Below are 22,695 nucleotides of genomic sequence, written 5' to 3'. Positions count from 1 at the left end.
TCATGTCTGGAGCTAAATTACTGAACTTTAAACCAGGCTTTAGGGCTTTTTACTCTCTTAAGGCACTTGAAGTCTATTCCTACTTACTTAAAATTACTTCATATCTGCATGGCTGAATGGATCTTAACTTCTCTAAAGGCTTTAATTCAATCCCTGCATTCTGTTCTCTCTCTGAAGGACTCAGGTTTTTTATTTTATACGCTGCAACACAGAAGGAAACCATATTCCTTATAATACAACACATAATTCCAGAGAATTACGAGGAAATAACTACACAAAGAACTTGAGTGCTAAATTTGTGTCACTTTATTTCACAGATGGGCCTAGCTGGGACAGGTGAGCAGCAGCTCTACCGTGAGGCGATGGCTTTTTCCCACAGAAAGAAACTGTATTTATTATAATACAACACATTATCCCAGAGAATTACAAATAAATAAACACACAAATTCAGCAGAGTGCACTAAATTTGTGTAAGTTTGATTTCACAGATAGGTCTAGGCGGGACGGGTGAGCAGCAGCTCCACCGTGAGGCAACGTCTTTTTCCCACAGAAAGAAATCATATTTATTATAACACAACACATAATCCCAGAGAATTACAAATAAATAAACACACAAATTCAGCAGAGTACGCTAAATTTGTGTAAATTTGATTTCACAGAGAGGCCCAGGCGGGACAGGGGAGCAGCAGCTCCACCGTGAGGCGATGGCTTTTTCCCACAGAAAGAAATTGTATTTATTATAATACAACACATAATCCCAGAGAATTACGAGTAAATAAAAACATTAAAAAAAAAAAAAAAAAGTTTTGTCACTTTATTTCACAGCCAGGCCCAGGCGGGACAGGGGAGCAGCAGCTCCACCGTGAGGCGATCGCTTTTACCCACAGAAGGAAATCCACACGTAATCCACAGAATTACGAGTAAATAAACACACACACAAAAAAAAATTGTCACTTGATTTCACAGCCGCGCCCATATTTATTAAGAAACCATATTTATTATAATACAACACATAATCCCAGAGAATTACAAATAAATAAACACACAAACAAATTCAGCAGAATTAAGTTTGTGTAAAATTGATTTCACTACGGGCCCAGGCGGGACAGGCAGCAGCAGCTCCACCGTGAAGCGATGGCTTTTTCCCACAGAAAACACATTTTTAATAATACAATACGTTGTCCCACAGTATTACGAGTAAATAAAAACACCAAAAAAAGAAGTTTTTGTCACTTGATTTCACGGCCGGGCCCAGGCGGGACAGGGGAGCAGCGCCTCCCCCGTGAGGCGATGGCTTTTTCCCACAGTAGGAAACCCACAGATAATCCTACAGAATTACGAGTAAATAAACACACACACACACAAAATAAGTTTTTGTCACTTGATTTCACTACGGGCCCAGGCGGGACAGGCAGCAGCGGCTCCCCCGTGAGGCGATGGCCGCGCTCCCCTCCGCCCTGAGGGCGCTGCTTCTTTCCCAGCCGCCTCCTCCCGACATTTCCCAATTTCTCCACGTTTGTGCCCGTGACCCTCAGCAGGGCTGAGCTACTCCTCCGTGACACCACACGGACACAGCGAGATGGACACGGGTGCCGGGTTTGTGAGGGGCTGGCCGGGCTCCGGCCCCTCCTCGCTTCACGTCCGGGAAGCGAAAGCGAAAGGGTTCGGGAGGCGCCGGAGGAGCCGCCGGGAGGGCTCGGGAAGTGCCCGAGGAGCCGCCGGGAGGGCTCGGGAAGTGCCCGAGGAGCCGCCGGGAGGTGCCCGAGGAGCCGCCCGGAGCTGCTGCACCCCAGGGTGGTGCCCCCTGTCCGTATCCCCTGCCCGTTCCCCCTGCCCGTGTCGCCTGCCCGTGTCCCTTCCCCGTGTCCCTGTCCGTGTCCCCTGCCCGTGCCCCCTGCCCTTGTCCCTCCCCGTGTCCCCTGCCCGAGCCCCCTGGCCCTGTCCGTGTCCGTGTCCCTGTCCCGGGTCCGGCGGGTGAGCGCTGAGGGAGCCCCTCGGGTGCCCCACGCCGGAGTCCCGGGTAAACCAAGGGAAGCCATTGTTCATTTATGCTTTCACTTTTCTTATTTATTTTTTTTTAATCCAAGAAACTGCACAGAAGTCTCTGAACTTTGGCTGCTCGGGACACATAAGCTCAGTTTCAAGCCTGTGAGTGAACCAGGTTCGGCGGTGTGGGCTCAGAACCAAGGTGAGGATTCCCAGGTGAAAGGGTCAGAACTGCCGGGATGGGTCCGGAATTTGGGCTTTTCTTGCCGGGATCTTGTGCTCAGATCTCTGGAAAACCCAACCTAAAACTTCCAGGATCAAACCTTGCCCTGGCAGCCCCAGGTTGGCTTGGGAGTCTCTTGGGCATCTCCTCTTGGTCAGTGGCCTGGGAACTTCCTCGAATTCCTTTTTATCTGTGTCCACAAAGTGTTGTGGCAAATTATTCCAAATTTTAAATTATCTGCTGTGCCAAAGTGTTTCCATTTGTGTTAAGCAGGTTTTGCAGAATCCCAGCATGGTTTGAGTTAAATTTCATCCCAATCCAGCCCTGCCATGGCAGGGACACCTCCCATTATCCCAGGTTATTCCAACCTGGCCTTGGACATTTCCAGGGATCCTGGGACAGCCACAGCTGCTCTGGGAATTCCATCCCAGCCAGGAATTCCTTTCCAAAATCTCCTTTTTCCCAGTGTGCAGCCATTCCCTGTGTCTTGTCCCTCCATCCCTTCTCCCAAATCCCTCTCCAGGTTCTCAAGCACAGAACAAAAAGCTGTTCCCAGGTGTGTAACAACACAAAAGTAACCTAGAGGTAAATACAGAACTACCAGAACAGCAAAGCTGAGTTGTGCACTGCAGAATTCCTCACATCTGTCTCTGCCTTTTATTTCCTAGTAAGGAAGGAAGTTCAGATACCCAATATCTGTCTTTTTTGCCTATGAAATTATACATTTATGTTGAAAAATTCTTTCAGCTCAGCACAGCTTCTGGTATTCCTGATGTTCTATTGCATAAAAAATTCCCAGACAATACACACAGTGTTGTCATTTTTTTTTCCCTGTTCCCTCAGGTTTCCATGGATGATCCAAGCCCCCCATTATCTCTACAGGACAATGGTTTTGTAAGTATTCCAAAATTTTACTCCTCTGCCTGGGAGTAAAACCTGTGTTTGACTTTTGTATCTCTGACTGGAGGTTTGTGCTTTGTCTCACCTTCTTCCACCCTTTAATACTTGGGGCATTCCTCATTTCCCCCTCTGTTTCCTGAGGGAGAATCCCATTCCCAAGGTTGTGCAACACAGATCCTCTCAGAACTTTCTGTGCTGCCTCTCTTGCTCTTCTGTGTTTGGGGAGGATTTTAGGGGAATTTCCCTGTTCCTGGCATGCAGCTCCAGCAGTGCTCTGGATGGGACTTTCCCTGGCATTCATTGTGTTTTCTTAGTTATTTTTTTCCTTTTGTCAGGATGGAAACTGCTGTGTGAAACCATTTTTTTTGTTTTAGTAAAATCCAGGCATCCTTTTTCTTATTATCTTCCAGCTGTTGGCACGTGCATCCTTTTTATTCCCTGGAGTGAAGGAATATTTTTCTCATTTTAACTAAGACACAGATGGGTATTTCCCTGTTGCTTAATCTGAAACTGGAAGAAATACTTTCTATTTTATTATTTTTAGGAAATACCCAGCATTTCCAAGAGAACTGACAAGATCATCTGATTCAGATTTTTTTCCATGGATTATCTAATTTTGACCTTTTCATGGTTCCCATTCAAGCTTTATGTAATCTTGAGTAAAAAGGGAGGGAATATTTCAGCAGATCTCTTTGGATTTATTTTTTTTTTCTGCAGAATGCTGCAACCATAGAAACAGAACATAACAGAGATTTTCTTCTCTCCCTGGGCTTTGTAGTTTCCCTGCCCTTGTGAACTTCTGCCCTGAATTTCAATTCTGAAATTATTCTTTTATCACCTTCCTTCTTATTACCTTTTATTATCCAATCTCCCTGAGCTTGGAAGATCAAAATCCCATTTTCACTTTTATTTTTTTTGTATTGACACCTCCTGGAGGGACTGCTGAGAAAGCACAGAGTGGGTTTGAGGGGCTTGATTCTGTGTGGCAGAACATGGAAACAACTTGATTTATTATTTAGCTAAATATTGACCTGTGGATTTCAGCAGTTGGGTAATCAGAAAATAATAATGGCTGGCCAGTAATTCACATTCTTGTGGATTTTTGTCCTGTCCAGCCATTAAAATAATTCAATGATTTAAGTGAATGATGTTTCAAATTTTTTTTAATTTTTAATTTTTTTTTTAAAATTTTTTAGGGTGTCTCAGCTGTTGCCCAACAGAGGAGAAAAGCAATGTGTCCCTCTGTTTTTTTGCAGAGTGTGGTATACAATGATCCTCCTGGGACATCCAGGGAAGAGATAGAAAACCTCAAGGAAGAGCTGAACACGTGGAAGGCAAGTTCTGTAAAGCACATGGAATCGTGGAAATTTGCTAAAAGAGAAAGATTGCATCCTTCTAAAATCACATTCCCCACATTTATAACATCTTGAATTTGTTCTGTTCTTCAATCTTTATCCTTGTGTTGATCCCACTCTTGTAAGTTTAATATTTACCCAAAGTGTTAAAAATAAATAAATACCAAGGGCTGACCCAAGCTTTTGTTCGTCCCTGTGGAAATAAATCTTTTAAAAATTGAAAATATTTTTTTTTTGCTATCCAGAAAAGAGTTGAAGAGGCTGAAAATGTAAAGCTTGACCTTGCTCTCTCCAAATCAACTGCTGATGAAGAGTGTGGCAGAGCAGAGAAGCAGCTGGCAGAGCTGAAGGAGCAGGAGAAGCAGTGTAAGGACAGAATGTTCAGCTCTGAGGTATGGAGAAGGCTGGGGGTGTTTGGAGGGTTGGGATTAGGAAAATGGGAGGAATATTCCCAATTTCAGTGGTCCAATGCTCCACACATTTTTTACTGCTTTAGTTTTTCAATAATAATAGGCAAAGAGTGCAATAAATGGACTTTATTTGGGGATGGAACCTGACAAAACCAATCTTCCTCTGGCAAGATTCTCCCCTACAGATGAGTTTCAGGTCTGGGAGAAGTGGGTAAAGCTCAGGGAGGTGCTTGCAGTGAGCTTTGGCAAATCACTGCTGAGAAATTATGGCCTCAGGCTATTCTGACACAATTAACAGCTTAGACACACTCAGGTTGGTGAGAGATTTTCTCAAAGCTGATTTGAGTTCTTTAATCACAAAAATTTGGATTTTTAAATTTGAGAAATTATGGCTTCAAGCTATTCAAACACAAATAACAGATTAAACACACTCAGGTTGGTGACAGATTTTCTGAAAGCTGATTTGAGTTCTTTAATCACAAAAGTTTGGATTTTTAAATTCGAGAAATTATGGCCTCAAGCTATTCAGAGACAATTAACAGCTTCAACACACTCAGGTTGGTGACAGATTTTCTGAAAACTGATTTGGGTTCTTAAATCACAAAAGTTTGGATTTTTAAATCTGAGAAATTATGGCTTCAAGCTATTCAGAGACAATTAACAGCTTCAACACACTCAGGTTGGTGAGAGATTTTCTCAATGCTGATTTGGGTTCTTTAATCACAAAAGTTTGGATTTCTACCCAGGAAAGGTCATTGTCACCATCAGGCTCTGGCCTTCAGCTGATGGGAAGAGGTGCAAGTGTCTGCAGTGGTTCTGGAGCCACATCCTGTCACATTCCCAGCAGGAAATGCTGGGTTTGGTGACAGAGCTTTGTGTCCAAGCAGGATTCATTGTGCAGGAATTACAGAGCAGGCAGGAGGAAGGAGAAGGACACAAAGAGGGAAGAGCAGCAGCATGGCAGAAACCCCCCAGGTTTTGCTGAAATGTATTTCTGTCTTTATTAAAAGTGTTTCATTCTGCATTTCGTGGTTTTGGCCTGTAGCAGGAACTCCTTCTGCTAACCCAAGAAAACACTGAGCTGAAAAAAGAGATTGAAAAGCTCAAAGAAGACCTGAAGGAATACAGTTCCCAGGATAACCTGGTAATGGAGTGAAATATTTGGAAATTTGTCTTTTAGGAGGGCAGATTTTGATTTTCAGAGAATGGTTGGGGTTAGAAGTGACCTTAAATCCCATCTCATTCCAACCCCAGGGACACTTCCACCATCCCAGGCTGCTCCAAACCCTGTCCAGCCTGGCCTTGGACATTTCCAGGGATCCAGGGGCAGCCACAGCTGCTCAGCCTCCCCTAAATTTGTCCCTCTTAGGTCAAAAAGTTGGGGCCATTTGCTCAACATTTGAACCTCTACTAATTTCAATGTAAAATAAACCTGAAAGTTTCTTATTTTCCCTGGCAAGACAATTTGAAGCAGGCAGAGGATATAAATCCAAGAGGAAATAAATCCAAATAAAAATGGAAAATTAAAAAAGAATTAAAAATGGAAATAAATCCAAGAGATACTGAAAGTGTCAGAGGAATGAAAACAAGCAGACATTCATTCAGTGGAAGCATTGGTAATTTTCAAATTTTCTTTTTCCTGTGTCAATTCTAAAATTGGAGATCCAAAAGAAGGTGGCAGATATGAAATTGAAGTTCAGTCACCTGGAGGAGATGAAGGATGAGGGGGCAGATGTGGACATGGACACTCACTGTGTTTTTGGGGCAGCCACAAAAATCCCCTTCAGACTCAACCAGAACCAGGCACTGCTGACTTTTGAAGATGAAGAAGGTAAGATGAGTATTTTAATTACAAAATTAATGTTTCTGATGTGTTTTACTAGGTAGTGGTGAGGTTTCCCCCCAGGGGTATTTTGAATGGAATGGGAAAAAACTCTTGTGTTAATATTTTATACAATAAAAGCATCTTTTGACAGCTTAAAAGTTTAACTGTTCCCACTCAAAATCTGTTTTTATGTTTATAATTAATAATATATTTGCTATATTTATTGTCTATTATTTTAATAATATTGTTTATTGTTCATTATTATTAAAGTTGATGCAATCTTTTGTTATTATATTATTTGGCCTACATAAAACCACAGAGATTTTATGGGAATAGACATGGATGCTTGGGATCTGGTTGCTTAATTATTATTTATTTCTCCTTTACTGATGCAAAAGGAGATTTTTTTTTAAAAGACTGGGGAATAATTTGGGGTTTACAATGATTAAACAAAGCTTTTCATGTCTGATTTCCCTCAGTTGCCCAGAGGCTGACAAAAAAGAGCAAGCACTGTGTGAACCTGGACAACAGAACAGCAAATGTGACAGTGAAGCCTTTTGAGCTTGACATGGGATTCCAGTTTGAGGTAAACAACTGGAAAATGCAACTTTCAAAATCTGAGTTCTTCAAAAGCTTTAGGTTGGTTTTTTTCCAGTGTTTTCAGTCACAAAGTGCACAAAAATTTGGTATTTTTAGCTCCATGTCACTGTGTCTGGAAAGAAGATCAACGTTTCAGAGATCCCTGAGCTTCCCATTCCTAAAGATTGGATGAGAGACAAACTTGAGCTGAATTTCTACAAAACTGAGCAGGCAGCAGGAGGAGGAGAAATCAAAAATGTGACCTACAACAAGGGGGCTGGGACAGCTGTCATCACATTCCTCAAGCCTGGAGGTAGAGTCTGCAATATTTTCTTCTCCCAGTTCAGCCAGATTGATCCTGAGTTCCATTCTGGGCTGAGCACTGAGTGTTTTAAACTCAGGGGAGTTCCTGGATCCTTCAGAGATGGGAGTGAATAAAGAAATTTTTCATTCCATCCTTTCTCAGCAGACACAACCTGCTCACAGTTTGTGAGCTTGCTTTCAAAACTTTAAAAAAAAAAAACTTATTTTTTTTACTCTGCATTGCCAGACACTCATACTGCAAACAGAAAATCAGGAAAATATGTTTGATTTTTAGCTCCTGTTGCAGTGAAGTTGGACAGACATTCCCATTGCCCAACTGGATGGAATTCCTCTTAGAGCAGCTGCTTTAGATTTATTTCAGAGCTTTTATGGGCATTTAATGATTTTGCTTTTTTTTTTTTTTTAAATAAACTTTTTGCAGAATGCACATACTACATTAGCTTGTACACCCAGCAAGATGAGTCTGGTCTTTGAAATGTGTATAAAATATTGGTTAAATTATATTAAGTAATTATCTGGGTTTTTTTTTCCTTATTTTCTTACAGCAAGCAAGAACTTTGTGGGATGCACTAAATACCCCTTCTATGCAGAGGGAAGGTGCTTCAGCCTTTGTGTCTCCCCACATCTTGATGCTCACTTGAGGAAGTTTCAGGTAAAAAAAATGACTCCAGGCTGATGGAACAGAGAAGTGAGAAAGAGGAGAAAGGGCAGAATTTTCACTCCTGAGTCCTTTTGTGTGGTTAACAATGGGTGTGAAACAGGCTGCTGATTTCTTGTGTTGCAGTCATTTATTTTTAAAGGCTGTGCTTGTCTTCCTTGATGGAATTATCTCAGCACTCCCCACGTGCCTGGGCTGGGCTCTTTGGGAAGGAGGTGAAGCACAAAGTTCTCTCCCAGGATCCCAAAGTCTCAGCAAATGCAACATTTGTTCATTCATCCCTGGATTTCACCCCTTCCTCCAGCCCAAAGTCACACAGAGCTGCTCATTGTGTTCTCCCTCCAGCTGTTAATGAGCAAAGATCAGCTCAGCGCTGTGATTATTAATTAAACCTTGGCAATTAAGGCATGGGCTGCAGTGTGCAGGGTTCTCTGCAGGTCTGGGTGTGTGTTGGCAGGGATTTTATGAGAGATCCCCAAATCCAGAGTGTGGGTGCATTAATGAGTGCAGGACACAGCAGTTCAAGTGTGGGCTCAGAATTATGGAATCACAGAATCTGAGCTGGAAGGATCATGGACAAAACACCCCAAAATCCCACCCTGGGCATCCCTGGAGTGTCCAAACACTCCTGGAGCTCTGGGAATGTGCTGGGGAGCCTAGCAACTTCTGGGGGAAGAAAAATCCAACCTCAAAATCCATGGCCCAGCTCCAGCTGTTCTGTCCCTCAGGAGGAAGCTCCAGGCTGGGATGAGTCTCCTCACTCTCCTCCAAGTGCCCTCAGCTGCTCCCCCATGGCCCTTCCAGACCCTTCATTGTAGTGTGAATCCAGAATTCCTGCTCTTTCCAGAGAAATTTCCATTACCCAGAGATCCCAGCCACACCTAGTGAGGAATTTCATCCCCCCCTCTCCCTGGGAATGCTCAGCTGCTCTGTAACCAGCTTTGTTCTTCCCTCCCCAGCCTTACTGCAGGGTTTCCAAGAAAACCATCCTGCTGAAAGGAATCCCAGAGGTGGAAGAGGATGAGGAAAGTGTGCAGGACATGATTGAAATCCACTTCCAAAAGCCAAGCAACGGCGGGGGGGAGATAGAGAAAATCAAATTCAACTCCAGAGGAGCAACCTATGTTTGTTTTGAGGAGGATGCTGGCAGTGCCTCCTCAGAAATCACAGGGAACTCGTGAAGTTCTGAGGTTTTGTTGCTCAGAGGAATTTCTGTAGATGTTGTGCTTTAACTGGTGCTGCAATAGAGGAATCCCAGCCTTTCTGATTTGCAGAGCTCCTGTGTTGCAGATGAAAGGCACAGCCCAAGCCTTCAGCAGCCCCTGAAACAGAATCTCAGCTTTTCTGCAGCTTTGCATATTTAAAACACTCCAGAGTGGGATTATTTCTTACATTCTGGGTACAAAAGCCATATTTAATCCCAATCCAAGGCTCCTCACGTCACAGCCCTGCTTTGTTGAGGTGCCGGAGTTTCAGAAGGTGGCTCTGACACAACCCCAGTCCTGCTGAGGTTCCTGAGTGCCACCAGAACTCAAAACACCTGAAAGAATCCTGTCATTTCATAAATTACAAAAAAAACCCACCTGTGTAATTTTATCCAGGAATTTAATAAAGATATTTTTATCCAAATAGTGATAGAATTAAAATAGAAAATGGGGGTGCAAACCCAAGAAATTGCACTCAAGAAATGCCCTGGAATTTGCTGCCTTTAGCTGTTCAGCTTCTGCCTGTTTTATTGTTGGATTTTAATATTTGTTTCTGCTATTAAATTTTTCTTCATTTTTATTCGTTATTTTGGTTGTTTTAAATTACTGCAGCCAAGGATTGTGCCTGGTTTTGTAGCAGTGCTGGGGGATTTGGTTATCTTGAGTCATTTAACAAGGAGAAATGTTTTTCCTTTGCTGCTGTCATCCTTGGAAAACAAATCCTCCTCTGACTTTGCACTTTTGCCACCCTTGGGGACTGAAATGGTCCCAACAATCTTAACTCCAAACCAACATGAGCCTGGCATTGAAAATAATTTATTTTCAGGGTATTTGACATCTTGATAAGCAGGGGAAGGAGAGTGCACTGAGAAAAGCACTGCAAAAATACCTCAGGGATGATCATTCCAGACAGACTGCTAATTATTCCAGACAAACTGTTAATTATTCCAGGCAAACTGTTAATTGGCAATGGATAAAAGTTGAATATGGAAAATTAAAAGGCTGCAAACACCACAGTTTATTTTGAATTTGCTGTTGAGTGGGTTACATGGGACTGCAGCACCTCTCACTGTTTAGGGCCTGCAAAGGCAGGATTGGTTACCTGACCATTGTAAAATAATAATAATAATAATAATAATAATAATAATAATAATAATAATAACTTCAAAGCAGTGCTGAAGAATTTAAGGAGATTGTGCACTTTTGCACTCTCAAAAACTTGATAAGATCAGATATCTTAAAAAGAAAGGGGGAAAAAAACCTGTGAAAGGTAAAAAATGTCATGAATTTCAACTGCATCTCACTGATAATTATTGAGAAGTAAATCCTTAAAAAACTTAAAGTTCTCATAAGGAGCAGTGAGAAGCTGCAGGTTTTAAAGCTCAGAAAATAAATCAGATTTTTACATTTTAAAGACAATGTCTTTTAAGTGTCTTTGTCCCTGGTGAATTATGGCTTGTGATGATTACCCTGTTAAATTTTCAAGCAGCAGTGGTGCTTTAAAGGCTGGAGATTGGTTTTAATGATGAAAAATAAGAATAAAGCACCAGTGATGTTTCTATAAAAGTCAACATCCTTTTTCCTGCCCTGCTGGGGTGACTTTCTCCCGGGCTGGGAGGTTTTTAATGCCCAAATTACACACGGGGACATTTGCAGGTGCAGCCTGGGGATGTCCTGGGGATGTCCTGGGGGTGTCCTGGGGGTGTCCCTGGCCAGGTGGGATTTTGGGCAGGAATTCCTGCCTGGGAGGGTGGGGAGGGGCTGGCACAGGGTGCCCAGAGCAGCTGGGGCTGCCCCAATCCCTGGCAATGTTCCATGTCCCTGCGTGTCCCTTTCCATGTGTGTCCCTGTGTGTCCATGTCCCTAAGTGTCCCTGTCCATGTGTGTCCCTTTCCATATTATCCCTGTCCCCGTGTGTCCATGTCCATGCGTGTCCCTGCATGTCCCTGTCCCAGCGTGTCCCTGTCCCTGTCCCTGTCCCTGTGTGTCCCTGCTCTCTGTGCCCGTTCCCACCCCCGCAGTTCCAGCCGGGCAGGGCGGTCCCGGTGCCCATTCCCATTCCCATTCCCATCCCCGTTCCCGTTCCCATTCCCGTTCCCGTTCCCATTCCCGTTCCCATTCCCGTTCCCATTCCCGTTCCCACCCCCGCAGCTCCAGCCGGGCAGGGCGGTCCCGCAGGGGCTGGAGGCGGCCGAGGGGCGGCCCCGCCGCTTCCCCGCAGCTTTCGCTTTCGTTTCCTCGCCGGGCCCGCTCGCTCCGGGCCCTTCCTGGTGGGGTCACCTTCCCGGCAGGATCCCCTTCTCGGCAGGATCCCCAGCCCGGCAGGATCCCCATCCCAGCGGGATCCCCATCCCGGCAGGATCCCCTTCCCGGCAGGATCTTCATCCCGGCAGGATCTTCATCCCGGCAGGATCCCCGTTCCAGCAGGATCCTCATCCCGGCAGGATCTTCATCCCGGCAGGATCCTCATCCCGGCAGGATCCCCTTCCCGGCAGGATCCCCATCCCGGCAGTATCCCCGTTCCAGCAGGATCCCCATCCCAGCAGGATCCCCAGCCCGGCAGGATCCCCTTCTCGGCAGGATCCCCGTTCCAGCAGGATCCCCGTTCCAGCAGGATCCTCTTCCCGGCGGGATCCCCGTCCCGGTGGAGCAGTGACCATGGCAAGTGTTGGAATGCGGGGGCAGCGAGGGGCAGGGCCGGGAGGAGCTGGGGAAAAGCGCTGGAAAAGGCTGGAAAGGGAGCTGGAGAGGGACTGGGGACACAATGATGGAGGGGTGGGACACAGGGAATGGCTGCACACTGGGAAAGGGGAGATTTGGGTGGGATATTGGGAAGGAATTCCTGGCTGGGCTGGAATTCCCAGAGCAGCCCCTGGATCCCTGGGAGTGTCCCAGGCCAGGCTGGGCACTGGGGCTGGGAGCAGCCTGGGACAGTGGGAGGTGTCCCTGCCACGGCAGGGGTGGCACTGGATGGGCTTTAAGGTCTTTTCCAACCTAAACCACTCTGGGATTTGCCAGGAAGCCACAGCAGGAGCCCAGAGCTGCTGCCCCATCCCTCCATCCATCCTTCCACCCCTCCATCCATCCATCCATCCATCCATCCATCCATCCATCCATCCATCCATCCATCCATCCATCATCCATCCATCATCCATCCATCCATCATCCATCCATCCATCCATCATCCATCCATCATCCATCCATCCATCATCCATCCATCCATCCATCATCCATCCATCATCCATCCATCATCCATCCATCCATCATCCATCCATCCATCCATCCATCCATCCATCCATCCATCCATCCATCATCCATCCATCATCCATCCATCCATCATCCATCCATCCATCCATCCATCATCCATCCTTCCATCCCTTCCCTCTATCCCTCCATCCCATCCCTCCATCCCTCTCTCCATCTCTCCCTCCCTCCCTCTCTCTCACTCCCCTTCCATCTCTCCCTCCATCCCTCCCTCCCTCCACCCCTCCATCCCTCTCTCCATCCTTCTTTTCCTCCCTCCATCCCTCTCTCCGTCTCTACATCCCTCCCTCCCTCCCTCTCCATCCCCTTCCCTCCTTCCCTCCCTCCCTCCCTCCCTGCCGCAGCAGCTGCTCTGCACAGACGCCTCTCAGGAGCCCTTCAGCACAAACCGTGTGTTCTTGGGGGTTTTTTTCCCCCCCCGACCCCACTCGCAGGCCCGAGTGTTGCTCCCAAACACCAGCTGGGGAGGTGTCGGGGCTGTCTGGCAGCCGAGCCGAGCTCCGGCTGTGCCAGGCGTGACAAAATCCCGCCTGCATCTTCGGGAGTGTGTCCTCATTGCAGCCCATCATCGCTCCTGGCGTTCAGGAAAAGCTCCTGGAAATTTGGTGTGGGATGAAAGAGAGGTCGCTGGGTTTGTCTGCAGAGCCTTGGTGGTCTCCAGGATTTCAGGATTTTGGACAGACATCACTCCCTCAGCAGCATTGGAGGCTGGGATCATGGTTTAGGCAGCCCAGGTCTGGAATAAACAAGAAAAAAGAAAAGAAAAGAAAAGAAAAGAAAAGAAAAGAAAAGAAAAGAAAAGAAAAGAAAAGAAAAGAAAAGAAAAGAAAAGAAAAGAAAAGAAAAGAAAAGAAAAGAAAAGAAAAGAAAAGAAAAGAAAAGAAAAGAAAAGAAAGAAGAGGAAAGAAAAGAAAAGAAAAGAAAAGAAAAGAAAAGAAAAGAAAAGAAAAGAAAAGAAAAGAAAAGAAAAGAAAAAAGACAAAACCAAAAAACAAACAAAAACCACAAAAAAACCCAAAAAACCAAAACCACAAAAAAACCACCAAAAAACCCCAAACAAAAACAAAAAAAACCAAAAAAAATCATCAAAACCCAAAAAACAAACAAAAAGCCCACCAAAAAACCCCCAAAGAAAAAAAAAAAACCCTCAAGAGAAGTTTTAAAGCATTCAGATTAAATTCAGATGAAAGAATTCCATTTGAAGACGGAGTGAGTGACCTCAAGTGCAGTTACTGACAGCTCTGACAAACCGAATTTTATCTCCCTTCTCCCAAAAAGTTTTCAATTTAGTCAGTGCTCCACAGTTTGCAGGGATTTTTGGTGTGATATTCCCAGTGAAATGTCAGTGTAATAGGAATGGAAGGAAAATCTGCTCTTCCCAAGGAGATGTGGCTGCAAATCCTGTTTGGGATGGGGTTTGTGTTTGCTCCTGGGGCTTTCTGCTGGAATTCCTGTGGGAGTTTGGGTGGTTGTTCCATGCTCTGCCAGCCTGGGATGGTGTTTTCCCAATTTTCCAAGATTATCCATGTGTATAAATGGGGAGAGCTGAGTCAGAGCACAGCCCCAGATCCCTGAATTTAAAAGGAATCTGCCCCTTCCACTCTGCAAGGAATCCTTGCTGAGCACCACATGCAGCTGCAATTTTTCCTTCTCTTCTAATTTTGAACGTTGGAACCAGAGGAAACCACGTTACCAGGAGAGAAACTTAAATTTAGTGCTCATTTTTCCTGCTTTGAGAAGATGCTGAGAGGGTTTAAATGGCACTTAAAACCATTTTTAGTGCACAGCAATGCAGGTGCACTGAGATGTGATGGAGCAGGATTAATTAACCCCTAAATGCCCGTTGCAGAGGGAGTGGGAGGCTGGGATGTCCCTCCTCATTTATTCTCTTATTTCTGCACAGGCCACGGGCCAAGCTGCCAAATCCAGGAGGACAATTGTCATTGCTGGTGTCCCAGCTGGCCTCCTGCAGGATGAGGTCATGGCTGACATCCTCACCATCCACTTCCAAATGTCCAGGAACAACGGTGGGGACGTGGAGGAGGTCACATATCCCACACAGAACAAAGGAGTTGCCTACATCACCTTTGAGGATCAAGCAGGTATTGAGATTCCTGTGCTAAAATATTATTTAAATCACATCCCCCTTCCCCCCCCCACCAAGAATTAGCCCCAGCATGTTGATCCCAAGCCAGATTTTAAATTTTAAATTGGGATTTTATAGAGCTGGGAGGCTGAAGCCTCTCTGGCAATCAGGCCAAGTTGGAGGATTTTATTTCTGCTCGTTGGAGTAATGACTCACTCGTCATGCAGAGCGGCCTGTTTGTTTTGCAGGAACAAATTTATGCCATGAATAAAGTATTATTTCTGTAGTCAGGCTCTGGGGAATGAATCTCTGCCAATTAATGTGCCAAGGAGACGGGCTGGTGTCTCTCTGAGCAATTTGGAGTAATCCATAAAATATCAGCGGAGGGTATTGAGTGTGGGGACATGGAGGGTTCCAGCAGCCTGGGGCTGACTCAACAAGTGGATCTGGCTTTGTTTTTAGTTGTGGAGAGAGTTCTGAGGAAGGATCAGCATCTCCTGCAGGACAAGAGGCTCTCCAGGCTCTACCCCCTGAGCGTGACCCGCTACTGCCAGCACGTGAGCTCCTCCCTAATTAACCTCATTCTGCTTAATGCCTCATTAACCACCCCTTAACTTGTCCATCCCACCCTTCCAGGCCTTCCTCTGTGTCACATCCACCCTCAGCATGGCTGTTTTCAGAGGTCACTGTGTTCTGGAGGATCTGGTGGAGGAGATGAAGAAGCAGAGCCCGGATTTGGATTTTGGGGTTTTGCAGCCTGATGGGCGAATTGCTGTGCAGGGCTCCTTCCCAGCACTCAGAGCACTGAGAGAATTCCTCCTGCTCAAGGCAAAATCCCTCTCAGAGGGAGACAGCAAGGAGGGGAAACCCCATCAGAGACCCAGGAGGAAGCTGCAGGAGCACAGAGGCGCTGTGGAGATGAGGAATTCCCCTGAGGATGCAGCCAGGCACAAACAGACGCTGCTCCTGGACACGGATATCTATCACTACATGAGGTGCTTCCACCCCAAAACACTCCAGGCCAGCAGTGCTGACATCTCTGCTGTCATTGAGGGTGACATCACCACGGTGTGCATCGAGGCTGCTGGCAGGAGAGCTGCTGATCACGGATGGAGGGCCAAGAGGAGGATTGAGGATTGCTCTGTGCAGCTGCAGAGGATGCTGAGGAAGGAGAGGATCAGCCTCAGGGGGCTCAGCAGGGCTCAGAGGGAGAGGTGCAGGCAGCTCTGGCAGAATTTGACACCCAGGTACCCTGCAGTGCTGCTCATCCCTTGTGACACCCATGTGGATGTTGTAGGGACCCCTGCAGAGGTTCTGGGGTTCACAGAGGATGTGAAGAGGCACTTCAGGTAGGAGGGAGCGTTCCTGGAGTTTGTTCTTCTCAGCCTGTGGCTCTGAGATGTCACCTTGTCCCACTCACAGGCAATTCTGCGCGGGAGGGTGACCCCCAAAATACCAAATTAAGGTCACAGCCAATGAAACCAATGGGAAGAAGAAAATGAACCAGTTGGAAGAAGAAAATGAACCAGTTGGAAGAAGAAAATAAACCAATTTGGAAGAAGAAAATAAACCAATTGGAAGAAGAAAATAAACCATTTGGAAGAAGAAAATAAACCATTTGGAAGAAGAAACCAATTGGAAGAAGAAAATGAACCAGTTGGAAGAAGAAAAGGAACCAACTGGAAGAAGAAAATAAACCAGTTGGAAGAAGAAAATGAACCAGTTGGAAGAAGAAAATAAACCAGTTGGAAGAAGAAAATAAACCAATTGGAAGAAGAAAATAAACCATGTGGAAGAAGAAAATAAACCAATTGGAAGAAGAAAATAAACCAGTTGGAAGAAAATAAACCAATTGGAAGAAGAAAATAAACCAGTTGGAAGAAAATAAACCAATTGGAAGAAGAAACCATTTGGAAGAAAAAAAGAAACCATTTGGAAGAAGAAAAAAAACCATTTGGAAGAAAATAAACTATTTGAAAGAAGAAAATAAACCAGTTGGAAGAAGAAAATAAACCAGTTGGAAGACAAAAATAAACCAACTGGAAGAAAATAAACCAATTGGAAGAAGAAAATAAACCAACTGGAAGAAAATAAACCAGTTGCAAGAAGAAAAGAAACCAACTGGAAGAAGAAAATAAACCATTTGGAAGATTAAACCAATGATCTCTGCATCAGGGAGCAAAGAATTTAAACCTTTTTCCATCCAGAAAAAAACCACATTTCCCTTTTAATACCTCTCATCCCAACTTGCTGTCAAGGAGTACATGATGAGAAAATATTTTATTTTTTTTTAAGATGGGTGGGCCAGCCTTGTAGGAAACACTTCAGGGAAATTCTGTGTGAGGTTCTGTGAGGAGGTGACCAGAGCAGACAGGAATGGGAAAATTTGGGGGCATTCAGGTTTTAGAGTCAGATTCTGTTTATGCAAATCTGTTTCTGTATCCACTACAAGGCCACAAAGGGTTTTTTAAAAAAAAAAACAACTTAGAAAATAGCTTTTATTTTGTGATATCTGTATGTTTAGAGTAATTTGTCAACACACCCAGAGCACCAGCTCTTCTGTCTGATGTGCAGGGAGAGTTTTGGGGGTTTATGCCATTAAAGAAAGGAGTTGTCCAAAACTCCAATAAATGGTGTCTGTTTTGTTTTAATCAAATCCCAGGTTTTTGGTTGGGAGCCCAAACCTGAAGCCCAGGAAATGCTGGAGGAATTTTCTTGTCACAGCTGGTTAATGATTGCAGTGAAAGGTGCTAAAGCATTTATTAGAAATGACAGAGCAGCAAGCTGATGGGCTGGATTGGGAGGGGGCAGCAATATTTGAGGATTTCTTCCTTTCCGGGTTCTGCAGGTTCCCCAAGGGGCTCAGGGATGGGAAACTCTGGAGCTGTTTGGGGTCATCCCAAGTTTTTCAACCTTGTCAAAAAGAAAATCCTCCATGAAGGATAACCCTTTAATTAAATTAGTGCTGTTTTCCAGTGCCCACACTGAGCTCATATTTTTATTTTTTTTTCTGAAGACCATAATTTTTTTTATTTTTTTTTTTCTGATTCAGAGCTTTGGCATTTCCCATTTGCTGAACTGGCAAGGCAGTGACACTGGTGCCTGAGGGGTTTTTTTTGGAGCCACTTTTGGCATCAGCAGCACTTCAGGTGTCCTTCAGGTCTGATTTGCTGCCAAACAACTCTGTTCTTGCAGTCACAACCTCGAAGCCTTGAAATCACAGCTGAATAAAATGTTCCTTGTGAATGCTGGAGCAGCTCCTCTCCACATTCCCTGTGCAGCCCCTTTGCCCCCACGTCCTTGGCACCCCTTCAGCCTTATCCCATTGTTCCCATCTGCTCCCAGCCCCAGGATGTCACTTCTGCAGACAAAAAGAGCTTTTTTCATTTTTTTTTTTTTTTGTGTTTTGTTTGTGGAGTGCTTTGCAAAGAGGCATCTGGGAAAAAGAGGAGCTGTTGTGCTGCAGGGCTGTTTTTCCAGCTTGGATTTGGGTGGGAATGCTGCACCTTTGGCACCTGGGATGGATCCAGTGAGTGCAGGAAAAACAACCAGAGCACCACCAGTGAAACAAATCCCTTCCCTCACCAGTGCCCATCCCATGGAAAACAATGAATATTCAGCTAAAAACCCCTCCAGGCTGGTCATTGCCATGAATATTCCAATAAACCCAAACAAATCCCTGCTGGGGCAGCTCGGATTTGCCTGCTCTGCCTCTCACTGTTGTTTTTATGGCAAGCAAAGCGTTGCTGTCTCTGTGAAATTCCACTTGAAAAATAATATTTGTGTGTGTTGGAGAATATCTGGGGAAACAGCTGGTGTTGCTGGGTCTGGTGTGGATTCAGGATTCTCAGGTTTGTACATTAATTTGAATTTAAAAAGTGCTCAGGAGACCTCAACAAAATATTTGTGCCCTCACTCGCTGCCCTTTGCCAGAAGGGGATAAATAACAGTTGTGAAAATACAAAGCCTGATTTCGATTTGAGGCACAACTCCTGCTGGAAAAGCCTAAAAAAAAATTAAAAATAAAAATAAAAAAAAAGGGCAGAAATAGCAGAATGTGAGCTCAGTTCCTGGCAGCACCTTGCTGGAGTCAGTGGGGAAAACACTTTAAAAACACCTTAAAAACGCCTTAAAGACACCTTTGAAGCACATTAAAAGCACCTTAAGAATGCCTTAAAAACGCGTTAAAAACACTATTGAAACACCTTGAAAACACATAAAAAACACTTTAAATACACCTTAAAAACGCCTTAAAGACACCTTTGAAACACATTAAAAGCACCTTAAAAATACCTTAAAAACACCTTAAAGACACCTTAAAAATACTTTAAAAACACCTTAAAAACGCCTTGAAGACACCTTTGAAGCACATTAAAAGTACCTTGAGAATGCCTTAAAAACACATTAAAAACACCTTAAAAATGCTTTTAAAACCCTTTAAAGACACCTTTGAAGCACATTAAAAGCACCTTAAAAATGCCTTAAAAACACCATTGAAACACCTTAAAAACACATAAAAAATACCTTAAAAAGCCTTAAAAATGCCTTAAAAACACCTTAAAAACACCTTAAAAATACCTTAAAAACACCTTTGAAGCACGTTAAAAGCACCTTAAAAATGCCTTAAAAACGCATTAAAAACACCATTGAAACACCTTAAAAACACATTAAAAGCACCTTAAAAATGCCTTAAAAACACATTAAAAACACCATTAAAACACCTTAAAAACACATAAAAAACACCTTAAAAACGCCTTAAAAACACCTTAAAAGTGCCTTAAAAATGTCTTAAAAACGCCTTAAAAACACCTTAAAAACACCATTGAAACACCTTAAAAACACATTAAAAACACCTTTAAAATGCCTTAAAAATTCCTTAAAAACGCCTTAAAAACGCTTTTAAAACACCTTAAAACTACCAAAATTTGAGGGATATCCCTCAGCAGAAAAATATTTCCCAGTTTGGAGGCCAGAGCAATGTCCTGGCTGTCCTGAGGGGCTGGGGGAGGTGATGCAGCAATGATTGACTGGAACCCTGGAGCATCCCTGACACAAAGAGCTGCTCCTGCAGGGCAGGGAGGACAAAGCCTCCCCTGCTCCCATCAACCTGAGCATCCCATTGTGCTCTGGAAGCGTGGATGCCATTCCTGCAGGAAAAAATAAATTAAAAAAAATAAATAAATAAAAAAAATTAAAAACAAAAAAAAGCCCTTTTTGCAGATTTTTTTGGTCCCCAAAGCTGCGTTTGTTTCCGAGTGCACAAACTGCAAAAGAGCTGTGACAGCTCCTGAAAAATTGCAATCCCACAGGGATATTCTGAAGGAATATTCTGCTTTTGAGAGCTGTGCTTTATTTAAAAATAACCCCCGGTGTAAGAAAAATAAACAGAATTAGCAACAATTATCTCATTATCTGAAACGATTTTCACACCTACATCTTCACCAGGCCATGCTGGAGATTGGGAAGCAACAAAACAAGATGAAAATGGGAATATTTTGTCAAAACCAGGTGAAAATGGGAATTTCTTATCAAATCCAGATGAAAATGGGAATATTATATCAAATACGTGTGAAAATGGGAATATTTTGTCAAATCCAGATGAAAATGGGAATATTTTGTCAAACCCAGGTGAAAATGGGAATATTTTATCTAACCCAGGTGAAAACAGGAATATTTTATCTAACCCAGATGAAAATTGGAATTTTTTGTCAAATCCAGGTGAAAATGGGAATATTTTGTCAAACCGAGATTAAAATGGAAATTTTTCGTCAAACCCAGGTGAAAATGGGAATATTTTATCTAACCCAGATGAAAATGGGAGTATTTTATCAAACCCAGGTGAGAATGGGAATATTTTGTCAAACCCAGATGAAAATGGGAATATTTTATCTAACCCAGGTGAAAATGGGAATATTTTGTCAAACCCAGGTGAAAATGGGAATATTTTGTCAAACCCAGATGAAAATGGGAATACTTTATCAAACTCAGATGAAAATCGGAATATCTTATTAAACCCAGATGAAAATGGAATTATTTTATTTAACCCAGGTGAAAATGGGAATATTTTCCAGCTGAGGGTGGCTGTGAGTCCCTGCAGCCATCCAGGGGTGGATCCCACCAGGAGAGAGGAGATGGATTTAGCAGGGATCTCCCCTGGCTGCAGGAACAAACCCTCATTCCCCTTCTGGAGCACATCTTGTGCAAGAGAAAAGCAGCTGTGACCCTGTCCAGGAGGCTGGAAATTATTTCTGCATTTCTCAACCCTTCTGTGGTGGCTTCTCCCTCACAGCCAGGGTAGTCGGTGCTCCAGGGTCTGTGCCTTCCACCCAGTTTAATTCCAAATACAGTAATTTCACGATTACAAGCCACACCTGATTATAAACCACACATTACAATACAGGGTGTGATAAAAGGTGTCTGTTCTGTCACCATCTGTTGAGGGTGGGGCAGTGATCCTGATCTCTGTGGGAGATATTCTGCTAATGGGCATCCATTGAAACCAGCTGGGGCAGTGTTCTTTATCTCATGGGATATCTCCTGTTCATGGCCATGGTTTATAAACCAGCTGGGGCAGTGTTCTTTATCTCCATGGGATATCTCCTGTTCATGGCCATGGTTTATAAACCAGCTGGGGCAGTGTTCTTTATCTTTTCACAACCCATCCTTCCTCCAGCCAGTCATTTTCTGCTCATGGCCATTGAGTCCCACTGTGGCACTGATAAAATTACTGCATCCCATTGGGAGTTGCTCCAGCCAGGGGGAAGAGCCCAACATTTCTTACCAAGATAAAAACAGAGGTTTTGGGACACTGAGGGAGCCCCTTTCTCCACTGGACTCCAGAGGAAAACCGGATTTCTCCACATCACCACTGGAGCTCCGGAGGGAAACTGCACCTTGTCCAGGAGCACTGCTCCAACTGAGCCACATCTGTCACTGCAGGAGGATGCAGCCACCATGGGATGGGACTGCTGCCAACACCCTGCCTGACGGGTGTCAGGCTGTACTCTGACTGTGTCAGGGTTTGGGGTTTGTTCTTTGTAGTGCTGTATTTCTATTTTAATTTCCCTAGAAATGAACTGTTATTCCTAATTCCCATATCTTTGCTTGAGAGCCCCTTGATTTCAAAATTATAATAATTTGGAGGGAGGGGGTTTACATTCTCCATTTCAAAGAGAAGCTTCTGCCTTTCTCAGCAGACACCTGTCCTCCAAACTAAAACAGCAACTTTTCATTCTTTGCCCATATATAAACCACACCTGATTATAAGCCGCACTTCGGGTTTGGACCAAAATTTTAGTCGAAATGGTGCGGCTTGTAATCGTGAAATTACTGTAATTCCTTTGGCCCCCTGCCTGCAGCTCCCAGTGGAAAGATGTTTCCCACCCCTCTCTTCTGGGAGAGGAATCTTTGCCACCTTCACCTAAATTAGAGGATGGGAGTCCTCCCTGATTTCTGAACATAACCAGGCAACCTGGCCAAGGAGATAAAAAAGAAATCATTAATTTAAATTATGATTTAAAGCAAACCAGAAAAATCTAGTAAGACTTCACAGTTCAGGGCTGACAGCACCTGGTCTGCTTGTACTTACTTTTTCCTTAATTATAGGAGTTGAAGAACATCTGCTGGAAAACAAATCCCTTTTTCTACTTTCCTAACACAGCTTTCCTTTGTCTCCTGACACCCATTAATGACCTTTGAAGAAATCTCCTAAAAGGAACTGTGTTAAAGAAAAAATTCATCTCTGGAGGCAGCAGCCACCAGTGCTGGGGGCTGCATTAAAAGAAGTTTCCAGGTGGATTTTTCCTGTACTTTCTGCTCCTGCCTTTGTCATGGGAGCAGTGGGGATCAGCACCTGCCACCCAGAATACCAAAGGGAAAAA

At 44.2% G+C, this 22,695-nt stretch overlaps 2 protein-coding genes across 2 annotated transcripts; both read left to right on the top strand.

Moving 5' to 3' along the window:
• The first annotated feature begins 2,092 nt into the window (after positions 1-2,092).
• On the top strand, positions 2,093-10,043 carry LOC116999010 (N-myc-interactor-like). Its single transcript, XM_033065297.1, has 10 exons — positions 2,093-2,188; positions 3,053-3,103; positions 4,366-4,443; positions 4,710-4,856; positions 5,920-6,018; positions 6,537-6,705; positions 7,179-7,285; positions 7,396-7,591; positions 8,148-8,254; positions 9,220-10,043. Exons 2-10 carry the CDS (start codon positions 3,059-3,061, stop codon positions 9,439-9,441), a joined length of 1,170 nt encoding a protein of 389 aa, XP_032921188.1. The 5' UTR covers positions 2,093-2,188; positions 3,053-3,058; the 3' UTR covers positions 9,442-10,043.
• A 2,011-nt stretch (positions 10,044-12,054) lies between these two features.
• LOC116999011 (RNA-binding protein 43-like) lies at positions 12,055-16,364 on the top strand. The gene is made up of 4 exons (XM_033065298.1): positions 12,055-12,126; positions 14,633-14,831; positions 15,278-15,372; positions 15,452-16,364. The coding sequence occupies exons 1-4, from the start codon at positions 12,124-12,126 to the stop codon at positions 16,166-16,168; spliced, it is 1,014 nt and encodes a 337-aa protein (XP_032921189.1). The 5' UTR covers positions 12,055-12,123; the 3' UTR covers positions 16,169-16,364.
• Positions 16,365-22,695: the final 6,331 nt, after the last annotated feature.

Source organism: Catharus ustulatus, chromosome 7 (assembly GCF_009819885.2).
Source record: "Catharus ustulatus isolate bCatUst1 chromosome 7, bCatUst1.pri.v2, whole genome shotgun sequence".
In the NCBI taxonomy this organism is placed as follows: Eukaryota; Metazoa; Chordata; class Aves; order Passeriformes; family Turdidae; genus Catharus; species Catharus ustulatus.
Note: the sequence above shows the minus strand (reverse complement) of the source record. Positions and strands in the feature narration are given on the sequence as shown.

Bases quoted from the DNA above. Each gene is read 5' to 3' on its own strand.
- LOC116999010 (XM_033065297.1), top strand. From the start codon at position 3,059: ATGGATGATCCAAGCCCCCCATTATCTCTACAGGACAATGGTTTT. The intron at 4,857-5,919 runs GTATGGAGAAGG...TTTGGCCTGTAG, and splicing joins ACAGAATGTTCAGCTCTGAG to CAGGAACTCCTTCTGCTAAC. The intron at 6,706-7,178 runs GTAAGATGAGTA...GATTTCCCTCAG, and splicing joins GACTTTTGAAGATGAAGAAG to TTGCCCAGAGGCTGACAAAA.
- LOC116999011 (XM_033065298.1), top strand. The intron at 14,832-15,277 runs GTATTGAGATTC...CTTTGTTTTTAG, and splicing joins CACCTTTGAGGATCAAGCAG to TTGTGGAGAGAGTTCTGAGG. The intron at 15,373-15,451 runs GTGAGCTCCTCC...CCACCCTTCCAG, and splicing joins TGACCCGCTACTGCCAGCAC to GCCTTCCTCTGTGTCACATC.